We start from the raw sequence: 12,239 nt of genomic DNA, 5'->3' as shown, positions 1-12,239 counted from the left end.
TTATATAATATAATTTGTAACGTTGTTTTTTTTCTATCTGCTTTTTTCATGAGATTATATTTTATTCTGTCGTTTACATTGTATTTGTGGATGTGTTTGAAATTTTCTTTTCGGTTGATACTTCCAAATTGGTTTGCTGATAGCGTTTTTCTTATGTGTTATGTAATTAGTTTGAAAAAAAAATTTTTTTTTTAGATATTCGGTGTATGAATATTTAACCGACGCTTCAAATGTTTTCTTCAAATATATATAAAAAAAATTCCTTATAAACTGCGCTTAACTTTTCTTGGACTTTACAATTTTGAAATGTGTGATACATGTATCTAGGAGAAAAGTGTTAAAGGTGACAATATAGAAATAAATAGGCAACTTTACATGGTAACAATGCGTAAAATTTTTATACCTTTGTTTCATCGTTCAGAAACTTTTAGGAAATAAAAAAAACCCTAAATTGACTACTTTAATTACTAATGCCGCTTACATTTGTAGAACCTGAGCTAAACCGATTCTCTATATAAATAACGGTAATGCAGTGCGCGGTACATGTTACAGTACAGATGTACATCGCTTTTATATGTTCGAAGGATAGTGACCAGATTATTGAATCATGGGCATCCGTCTTTAACAAGAAGTAAATTCTATCGAATGAGTAATCAAGGGAACCAAGGTTATATCGGTAATCAAAAGAATGCAATCCAGGGACAAAGACCAGACATAGAAAACAGACATACACAACAAAGAACATAAAGTAACTAAAATCATACATACAAAGTAACAAAGTAACAAAAGCAAATGAGCTACTCGGATTCTACTAAAAACTGGGAGCATGGACCAGGTGCACTGGAAGGGTAAGCGTCCTCTGCTTTTCTAGAAACACCCGCCGAGTTGCTCATAAAAAGTCAAGTCCGGGATAGACAAACGAGGAAAGAAAACCATGACCCGTTGAATAAATCAGTTTTCATGGTGCAGATGGATAAACCATAACGATCCACGAGTTCATGATGACGACCATAAAACTTCTGTAGTGATGCCTTCAATCTTGTAGCAACATAAGCCTGTTCCAGAAGGCTATTTGTTAGAGTTCTAGCGCGATACAAGAAGTCTGCGTATTTTCGGCAAGCTCTGACATAACGTATGAGTTGCGATATAAACACTTCATACGCAGGTGCTGAAGGGATGTTGCCACAGATGAAAGGAAAGTTGACAATTCGGAATGAAAAGTCATCACGTTTGTCATAAAGTTTGGTCAATAGTTTTCCTTTACCATCGATTTCTAAGTGTAGGTCAAGATGTGGGGCAGACCTTACAATATCTGTAGTATCTTTTATCTCAAGTTCTTGGGGATAGATGCGATGTATCAAATCCCCGAAATTAGGATTGTTTAAAGATAATACGTCATCTATATAGCTGAAACTGAGATTAAAAGATCTAGCCAAACGATATTCTTGCTTTTGGATCAAATCCGCTGTAAAGTCAGCCTGATAAGTGTGAAGGAATATGTCATGTTAAGTAAATTAAAATGAAATGAAAGACACAATTATGAAAAGTATATATTTGAAACAAAATGCTTAAAAAATTAGATATTTGAAATGCATGTTAAATCAGACAAAACATTAAGAAACAATTCTAAGATGCGAAACAAAGGAAACAATTTCTCATTTACATAAAAACAACAAGACCTTCCTGACTAACCATCATTTTACAATAATTCTGGAAATCGAACAGAGTTCATTCTTTTTCTCGTTTTGATTCAAATATAATGCTATAAATTTCACCAAGAGTTTAGTTTACAAATACTAATTACAGTACTGTAAACACGTTCTTCATCAATGGGGCAAATGTGGCTTTAAACCTGAAAACAAAATAACAACAATCAAAATTGTAAAGGAGTAGGTTGCGTAATAAATTGCCATAAATTACATACTACTTTCATAAACGAAGATGTAATAATTATTTAGTTTTAGGTATTTCATTTAATGTTCTTTTTTTATTTTAGTGTAACAAACGTTTGTAATTTTCTGACAATTTGTTGTGGTATTGCAAATGGAATAATCATATACATATGCAAATGGAATAATCATATACATATGCAAATAGAAATGTTGTCATAACTGCATAAGTTTTGCAAAAAATCTGCAAAGCTAAGATTGGGAGTAGTTTTTTCTGATAAAACGTGTGGACTTAATGACAAAATGTCGAAATTTGAATTTGAAATTGTGTTTTATTCTGTTATCTACATTGTGTATAGATCGTCACAATTATTTGCGTTCATGTTCAGCCATGCGCTTGGATTTAAATGTTCAATTGTCCGTCTATTTTTATGTTTTGTTATTTTTTGCCAATATTTATTTATTTACAAACCTCCTGATTTCTCTACGTTGTTTATAGCAGGTTCGGGTGTTGCGTGACGGGAATCATCGTTGTCATGTTGAAATACAAAACCATCATGTCTTATTAGCCAGTATGTCTCCAGCGTACCGCGGTACCTCAGTAACAGATCTGGATCTCGCTGAAAATTTATTTTCAGTACATTGTTAATGTATAGGTCTTCAATGTTTTGATGTTTGACTTAAGTTTAAAGAATGATACTTGCATACTCGAAACCACAAAGTTGTTGTTTGGTGACAACACTTGTGAACATTGTACACATATTGGATTTCATTTCGTATACTTAAATTAACGTATAAACAAATCAAATATGTTTTGTTTGTGAATGATTTTATCTAAAATCATTTCAGGTACATAATGTGGTGTGACTGTGATTTTATTTCAATCTTCATAGTTTACAAAATTTTCAATGTTTGACGTAGTGCATTTTGACGTCAGGAAAGGGAGAAATGTTAAATCAGTCTGTCGACGGATAACAATTATGGCAGATTTTGAACTGCAGTAGTAGATTTCGTGAGTTCAACGTGTGAATATCCTGTTATTTTCTACTATTTACAAACGGTGATGTTAAAATATAGTTTTTTCAAATATAACCTGTCGTAAAATATATGTTCACAGTACAATAAAAAATAAATAATGCTGAAATCAATTTTTGTATTCTGATCTTATCTTTAAAATCAGTAACCATATTAGGAATTATTAAATAAAAAAAAAAACGATCAACACTTTTAGTGTAATTGTCAATTAGACACCAATAACCTTTGACGACTCGCAAAGTTTTCATCTACTCCCCATCCAATACTCAAAGTAACGGAAAAATAGTAGTATTTATTTCTCTGCATTAGACTGACCAATCGTGTATCCTATTCAGATGGAAGGAAGTAGAACATCGAAAGGACAGATTGGTGTACTGACGAAGTTTGTAATGATGATTTTTGTCTCTCTTTTAAAGATTCGTAAAGGATTAAAGTTAATAATAATTAAGTTTTTTTTTTCATCCATCAAAATGCATAGTCTATGTCATTTTAAAAAGACTGCGTATTACAAATGAGTGCGGAACCAAAAAAAAAAAAAAAAAAAAAAAAAAAAAAATGCAAAACTTCCGGTACCTTCAAACTGTTCGGTAGTTTCAAACTTTCCGGTATTACCCTGATATTGCCATTTGTTATACGAACTTTTCTTTTGACTTTTCCTTTTGATATTTAAGCTTACATTTACCTTGACCAAATCGTCCTCCCTCTTTTCAATGGTATATTCGCCGCAGGCCATTAAAAGATCACGTGTTGTCTGGCTTATATGAATCTTATTTGCTGTAGAAAAAACACAGACATTCTCATTAATGTTTTGTTAAAAAAAAGTATTTTTGACACAATATATTATTTGAAATATGACTATTTTACTTGATCAAAGTCGTTATCATCTAAACATATGCACATATAAATCTATTCTTGACAAAACGTCAATCTTTTTGTCTACTTACCATTCGCAATCGACCATACTGAGAAGGTATTTTTATTCGTGGGTACGAATTTTAGTGGTTTAGAAAAGCAATATCAGTTAGTAGATTCTTGAATTCGTGGAACTGACAACTCTATTAAAGAAACTGCTCGTTGGGAACCAAATTTCGTGGTTTACCGAACCCAAGAAAACCAAGAAATTAGGTGCCCCCTATGAATAATAGTACATTCCCAGCTAGTTGAGCATTCCTTACACCCTTCAACCCATTTACAAACAATTGTAAACTACTAGTACCACTACGTGTGACGAATTCGACAAATTTCTTATGAAGGAAACTTAAAATAGTGAATTACATATACTTTTCCATTCTTTCAAAATTGCATTTCAAATGTTTCGTTGTATTTTAGAAATAAAATTTGCCTGCATGATTTCATGCAAAGAAATTCCCTCCAGTCAGAGGAGAAGGGTTCCGCTGAGCAAAATGGACATTAATGAGTATTTATTAACAGTTTTTTGTACTATCCCGTTATCAAATTTAGTAGGTGCCGTAGGGGACAGGCCGGAAATGTGGTTGCGGATTCTAGGCATGTTTTCGTTTTCAGGTTACATTACCTTGTCCGGTGTATTCCATCTTAGCTGCAGTGCTGACGGTGTCACCAAATAGACAAAATTTGGGAAGTTTTGTCCCAATAACGCCAGTTACTACTGGACCTAAAACAGTTAATGAAAATATGACTTATTGATTACATGGCATGTATTACATAGTATCTAATAACATGTGACAGAAAAGTCAATGAATATTTTTTTGAAAATATTGTAAAACTGCAAATTAATATTCGTTAGACTTTTGGGCGTCGACTTAAAAACTTGAAAAATCGTTAGAGTAAGTTGACCGTTAATCATTTCTTCACAATAGAACATTTCGTTGTGTCGTCATAACTGCATTTTTGACGTCATAACAATCATTATTACACCTACGACATTATGTAAAACTGACTGCTGGACTCATTATCTCAATGCTGATAAATTGATCAATCGCGTTCCATTTGTTTTGTAAAAAAGGAACGCTTTGTACATAAATACATACATTATACAATCGAACTACAAACCAAGTTTAACAATTTTCAATGCCATTTTTTTTATTTCATGAATAATGTAAACTGAAGAAAAAATACTGTTTTTGGACTAGAATATCTTTACCTCTTTCTGCCTATTAACAATTGAACGACCTCAAATCAACATCTTTTTGCTACTTCTATATCTTAATGAAACATCTAAATTGATCAAAGACTTGTTCCAATTGCTTGTTTTGTTTTATCTTAAAATTTCTTAAATAGTCGAAAATCAGAAAACTAAAAATTACATTTAAAATATCTTTCAGCAATCTAAAGTTTTTTTTTAATTTGTCAAAACTATCTATCTTTATCAGAAACGAACCCGAATGTATTCCAATGCGTATCTGGATATTTGAGTCGGGAAAATGTGGAATTTCCCAGTGTTTGGCAAAATCTAACACGTCCAAAGCCATTGTGGCAATCTGTGCTGCATGTCTTTGATTGTTTGATTCTGGTTTACCTGAAATATTTTAAATCAAAATGCTTCCCCGTTATTTTGTATTTGAAATAAAAGCGTTTAAAATTTAAAAGAGAATCAAATTTAACACAATACAGATGAGATATTAGTTAAAACAAAAAGTAGAAATAACTGTGAGCAATGCTCACTAATTTGATACCCCTCTCCCCCCATTTGTTAACATACACCTTTTGACCGCCATATTGATTCGGCTCATAATCTAAAAAAGGAGGTGCTCAATAGGAAGATGTTATAAAGATTCAATACCATTCAGTGGTATAGGAAGAGTAAAGTGTGAGATATGAGTCCATATCCTCATATTCATAAATGATAGTCAGTGTATTGCTATGTGAAAACCCCAAATTGCTTAGGATAAAAATCTAAAAACAGAGGTGCACAATGGGAACATGTAATAGAAATTCTCTGCAAGTTTCATTTCATTCCATTTAGTGGTATAAGAGTGGCAACTGATAAGAGATGGACCCAATTTTCTCAATATTCACAAACAAAAAAGTCCATGTTTTGCTATCTGAAACCCCAAGATTTATTTGAATCAAAATCTAAAAAAGGGGGGTGAACTAGGGGAACATGTAATAAAGATTCTGAGAAAGTTTCATTTAATTCCATTCAATCGTATAGAAGGAGTAACAGATAAAAGATGGACCCCATGTCCCCATATTCACCAATGAAAAAGTCCGTGTTTTGCTATTTGAAACCCAAAAATTGTTTTGGATCAAAATTTTAAACAGGGGATGCACAGTAGGAACATGTAATAGAGACTCTGTGACAGTGATATAGGAGGAAAAATGGATAAGAGATGGACACCCCTGTGTAGCGGAGGAAAGTACGAACGGACATCCATATCTCTATACACTCTCCACTTTGCATGTGGAGTATAATCAGATAAATAGTAAATAATAATAAATGAAGAGATACTTATTGAATATACTGCCATATAGCTTTGTAACACCAAGTGAATAAAAACTAACATGCATACATATGTACCTGATATAACCACACACATACATATGTACCTGATATAACCACACACATACATATGTACCTGATATAACAACACACATACATAATATATACCTGATATAACCACACACATACATATGTACCTGATATAACCACACACATACATATGTACCTGATATAACCACACACATACATATGTACCTGATATAACCACACACATACATATATACCTGATATAACCACACGCATACATATGTACCTGATATAACCACACAAGAATCGCCTATTGTATCAACTTTAAAAACTTCATAGTTTTTCATTCTCTCTTCAAAGCCATAATGAAATTGGTTGATAAGCTCAACTACCTGAAATGAATAACATAATTTATATGCGAATTGTTACAAGATATACAATGTTTAAAAGTAAAAGTGACAAAAAAGATGAAATATGTAAACACACACAACTGGGCGAAAAACATGAAATCTGAATAAATTCACCAAAACAAGAACAAAAATACAAACAAACAAAACAGATATATCAAAACAAAACCAAAATACATACAAACAAAAAAGAAAGAAAGAAAATAAAGGAAAACAGACGAGGTCACACACTACACACAGAAAAGAGCGACACAAATGCGACTAAATGTTCTCTAGAAGATGTTAATTTTTTTTTCTTTTAGATGTATCAAAGTTGTATAATATGTTTGTTCTTGTAAGACACTGCCTTCACATCAAAGAACACCAAGATAGAAACGCTAGAAATTTAAAGCGACATTTCGTCAAATTTCAATTACATAACAACAGCGATATAAAAAAAATTCAAGAATACCATTTATTACTAACATTATTTGGTCCTTTGATAATTCGCCTGTATATTATTGTTTTAAAATCTAACATAAATGAAGTGATGACACTAACCCTACCGGGAGAACTGGTCCATGCTCCCAGTTTTTAGTGAAGTCCGAGTTGCGCATTTTTCTTTTGTTACTATGTATGTATTATTTTGATTATTTTATGTTCTTTGTTGCGTTTGTCTGTTTTCCATGTCTGGTTTTTGTCCCTGGATTACATTCTTGTGATTTCCGCGAGAATCTTGGTTCCCTTGGTTACATGTACTATTTTACTATAGTTATATAGAAGAGAAAAAAAGTCGATGTCATATAACTGAAATCTGAATTGTAAATCAAAAAGAGGAAGTGATGTTACTGTGATAAATAGTTCTTCTGGGAACTTGGAACACAATTAAGCCGCATGACGTTTTGTTTAGGTTTGTTCTTTAGCATCTTTTTGTTTTATCGTTCGGTCAGTACCGTCTATTTACATGTTCATTCATAAAGCTGTGAATCAGCATAAAATGTCGTAACATGGCATGCAGAGTCAAGCTCCGAAACAGCGTCTGACGTATAAAATTCACTCTAGACGCCGGAGTCATCCCTCTCAGAAAATGCAAGATTCTTGCAAAGTCGTGAAAAAGTAAATGATTTTACGCGACGTTATAATGGGGTCAAACGACGAATGATTTAAATAACGCCCGAGAATTTCAAATGGCCTGTCTATAGCGGTAAGTAAGAGGAAACGAACGTCTGCCGCTGCGTGAAGCTTCATGCCGCGTATGACCTATGATAACACAAAACTGAATTGGAGAACTTCTAGAATAATGATAAGTGAATCAGCATAAAGATGTCGAAACATGGCAAGACGCACATGACCTATAATAACACAAACCTGCATTGGAGAACTTCTAGAGCAATGATAAGTGAATCCCACTATATCGCTGAAAAGGACCGAGCAGTTGTTGTATATGTTAGGTGCTACTTCTTTGTTCGCCTTCATGCCTTCAGCGATAGAATTTGGAAGCATCTGATACAACAACGCGTTATAACGCTTTTTTGCTTTCTTCAGTTCTTTTGTCCTACAATGATGATTTCCAATGCAACATAAAAAAAAAAATAGAAAAAAAAATAAAAAAGGCAGCTACGCTAAGTGAATGTTAGAACTAAAATGAACAGAACCCGTCATGTATTATGTTAAACAAATATTATTCTAAACCATGTTTATATTAATGTTTATATGTTAAGCTACTGTATTCTTGTCCTATTGCGTTCTTAATTTTATGAAACACAAAACAAAATTTTGGTACCATCAAATAATTTCAGGAGCAAAAAAAAAACAAAAATCAAAAAAACAAAAAACAAATGAAAATATGTCCTTTTATCATGACAGTCGTGTGTAATAGAGTCAAGGTGCGAAATTGAAGAGAAGCGATAAACGATTTGATATTCTAAAATAACAATCCTCGGAAGAAAGTTACTGTTTCTGGGTCTTCATTCCTAAGCTTGATCAAAATGTTTAGTCATACCCACCTATCTCTGATTGAGATCGAATACTTCTGTATCTCGGACGTCAACGAATAGACTGCAAACACAAGCAATGGACATACAATCAAGATGACACCGAACACTATACAGATAGTGATTACACTCTGAAGATCTTCTTCAGATGCCTTTACAAGACTTTCGTCGATGGTAAGAGCTAAAGCTGTTTGCGTTCGTGTCAGTACACCCTGGTATATTGTCATGTTGCCAAACCACATTTCGGCCTCCGCAATGGATGCCGACTCTTTTGAGTAGTTATTTGTTTTTATTCTGTTTCTGAAGTCTTCAATTCTAATACTCACATTTGGGTTCTTAGCAAGTTCTACGTTATACAGGTCAAAAGCAATCTTGGAGTAAAACCGCGCGGATTCAAACGTTACGTTTGCCCTGTTTTGGTTTTCTACGAAAAGGAGATATTCCTCTCTATTTTCGAATCCTCCTGTGGCATAAAACGAAACTCCCAGAGCTCTTTCTCGACCGAACAATTCACTTGAAACAATGATTTCTTGGTAGGCCACAACGTCCTTCCAAACGGACCCTGTGCTTGTTTCACTAACGGTGTCGTATAGCCATTTTAGCAAAACATCGATTGAATCTGAATAGAAATGAAGTTCGCTCTCAACTGACTGATTGAACACGTCAAGTTGGTACCTGTGTTTATTGAGATAAGACAGGAAACGCTCCCTCGTTTCCATCTCTGGGATAATATTGTCACCCTCAGGCCAATATGATAAATTCTGAATTGCAAGATCTGTATCTGGATACCGTTGAAGAAGAAAATCTTTTGTTTCCGGTTTAATATTGCTTACATAGAGGGCGCTCATGTCGCGTTCAAATTGAATCATTCTCAGCAAAGCACCCAATTCAATACTGAAGTAAAGAACGTCTCGGACACTTGATGAGCTTATATAATTGAAGACGGCAGTAGCAAAGTTGTTGGCAGTCATTCCCGTTATTACCAAGACTGGAATCATTACAACAGACAACATTTTTACCATTTGTGTTCTCTTACCCGCATCGGTGATGGGATTTCCTACAAGTTTGGATAAAACATTATACATATAGAAGTTTCCACAATTACTCACCCAGCTGAAGTGGGTTTATTCCAAGTATACACCAACGAAAATTAGAATGAGCATTGTTAATAAAAAATATTCATTACTACCCTTTGTATTGAAATAATTTTCTAGAAGTTCTCTTGAATTTCGAAGTTTTTATTTGAACACAGACGAAAATTAAATCATCAGTTTAGACACACCTTATATGAAAAACATTGATTCGTATTAGCAACATTATATTAAATCCCCATTTTTTTTAGATAAATCTGTCCTAAATTTGCCCTCGCAGCTTCTTGAACACATACTCCTACGTCATACTCATTACACTGTCTTGCCCGCTCTCGCTATCATCATTTCTCTCTCATCATACTATCCATCCTAATCCCTATCTTGAAATTTACTCCGTCCAATTAATCATTCAATATCTCATCAGAATATTATAATTGCTCACTAGGTAATTAGGGTACTCTGTTACTTTGTCAACCTCCTCCACTTATCATGGTACAAAATGTACTATGATATTACTTTATCCATTTTCATTCTGGTCTCTCGTCAATTTATAATGTACTAATTCATACTGTGTCCATTTGTCTGCTAGCCTGCCCTTCACTTTACCACCATGCTACCGCATGTATGACTTTCTTCTAGCACTTAACAATCCTGCTAACCACTCATGCACACTGCTCTCATATTCGACACCCTTATCAGTGCACACACTTAAGAAATAATACACGACTTACCCCGACAGAGTATGTCACATCTGTTTGAGCGCGGAACATTTAGCATGTCCATGATATCTTGGTCTAGCTGTGCCTGTGATATTGATGTAACCGATCCAACACACTGATTGGAATCACCAATGTCCAAGGGCACAATCTTGTTCTTCTTATGCTTCATGTTTGAATGTAGAATGCTAAAATTCATGGAAATAAAAGAGAAATTCGAAGAATGATTTTTAGTGGAAATAATTCATGAAGAATAAATGCTTGGTGTTTATACTCCTATTTGTATATGTAAAACCAGTTGTTGTAAGAAAGAGTAATCAAGGGAACCAAGGTTATAGCGGTAATTAAAAGAATATATTCCAGGGACAAAGACCAGACATGGAAAACAGACATACACAACAAAGAACATAAAGTAACTAAAATCAGACATACAGAGTAACAAATGTAAATGAACAACTCGGACTCCACTAAAAACTGGGAGCATGGACCAGGTGCACCGGTAGGGTAAGCGTCCTCTGCTTAGCTAGAAACACCCGCCGAGTTGCTCATAAAAAGTCAAGTCCGAGGTAGACAAACAAGAAGCCATACAAGAGACATACTTTGTAGGGGATGAAGGTAGTGTTTGTTTAGATCAGTAGACAGTGAAATTTAAGTGGTTATAACTGGTTTCGTTCATGTTCAAGTACAACAAATTATACGTTCATTTCCACTAATCCATCGTTTAGTCAAACTTATTGTTATTTTTTTTCTATTTAAAAACATTTTTGGCATATTCATATATTTATTTTGGATCAAAAAAGAAAAAAACAAAAACAAAAACAAACTAACACATAAAGATAAAAGAATCATGTATTCTTACCAAAAAAAAAAAAGATTTTTTTTTCTTCCAAAAACTAGATATTCAACAGGAAATTTTCTTTTCGTTAAAGATGGAACGAAAACTTAAAGACTAATCAAGGGAACCAAGTTTAGCGGTAATCAAAAGAATGTAATCAAGGGACCAAGACCAGATATGGAAAACAGACACACACAACAAAGAACATAAAGTAACTTAAAAAAACATACAAAGTAACAAAAGTAAATGAGCGACTCGGACTCCACTAAAAACTGAGAGCATGGACCAAGTGCAGTGGTAGGGTAAGCGTCGTCTGCTTTTCTAGAAACATCCGCCGAGTTGCTCATAAAAAGTCAAGTCCGGGGTAGACCAAAGAGGAAAGGAAAACTATGACAAGTTGAACAAATCAGTTTTCATGGTGTAGATGGATAAAAATTCGTAACGATCCACGAGTTTATGATGACGACGATAGAACTTCCGTAGTAATGACTTCAATGACTTAAAACTTCCAAAATTGTATTGAGGTCTTCATGAATAGCAAAAATATTTTAAAACAAATATCGCATATTGAACTTTAAGCATTTAAACGAGATAAATCGCCCAAATATTAACCGCAATTTGGCTAGTAATTACAAAATATGAATGACGTAAGCTCGCGATATTTTTAATCTACCTTTTCTCTCTATAAAAATATATGTAGATACATAACAAAATGTAATATATGCTTTTCGTTTGTTTACAAAAAGTATGAAAAACATACATGTCCCTTTCTTCTTTCATCTACCTCGGACGTAACATTTTATGAGCAACTCGGTGGGCGTCTCTCGAAAAGCAGAAGACGATTA

The 12,239-nt window shown here is 33.7% G+C and overlaps 1 protein-coding gene across 1 annotated transcript; it reads right to left on the bottom strand.

Moving 5' to 3' along the window:
- Positions 1-1,826: 1,826 nt before the first annotated feature.
- Positions 1,827-10,731, bottom strand: LOC148601444 (uncharacterized). The gene is made up of 9 exons (XM_088556388.1): positions 10,575-10,731; positions 8,765-9,809; positions 8,127-8,313; positions 6,659-6,764; positions 5,284-5,421; positions 4,459-4,557; positions 3,607-3,698; positions 2,362-2,509; positions 1,827-1,852 (listed from the first exon to the last, which is right to left on the bottom strand). Exons 1-9 carry the CDS (start codon positions 10,729-10,731, stop codon positions 1,827-1,829), a joined length of 1,998 nt encoding a protein of 665 aa, XP_088412514.1.
- Positions 10,732-12,239: the final 1,508 nt, after the last annotated feature.

Source organism: Perna viridis, chromosome 12 (assembly GCF_037379345.1).
Source record: "Perna viridis isolate PV_CMFRI_1.1 ecotype Kerala chromosome 12, ASM3737934v1, whole genome shotgun sequence".
Classification (NCBI taxonomy): Eukaryota; Metazoa; Mollusca; class Bivalvia; order Mytilida; family Mytilidae; genus Perna; species Perna viridis.
The sequence above is the reverse complement of the archived record's forward strand: the minus strand, read 5'-3'. Positions and strand labels throughout refer to the sequence as shown.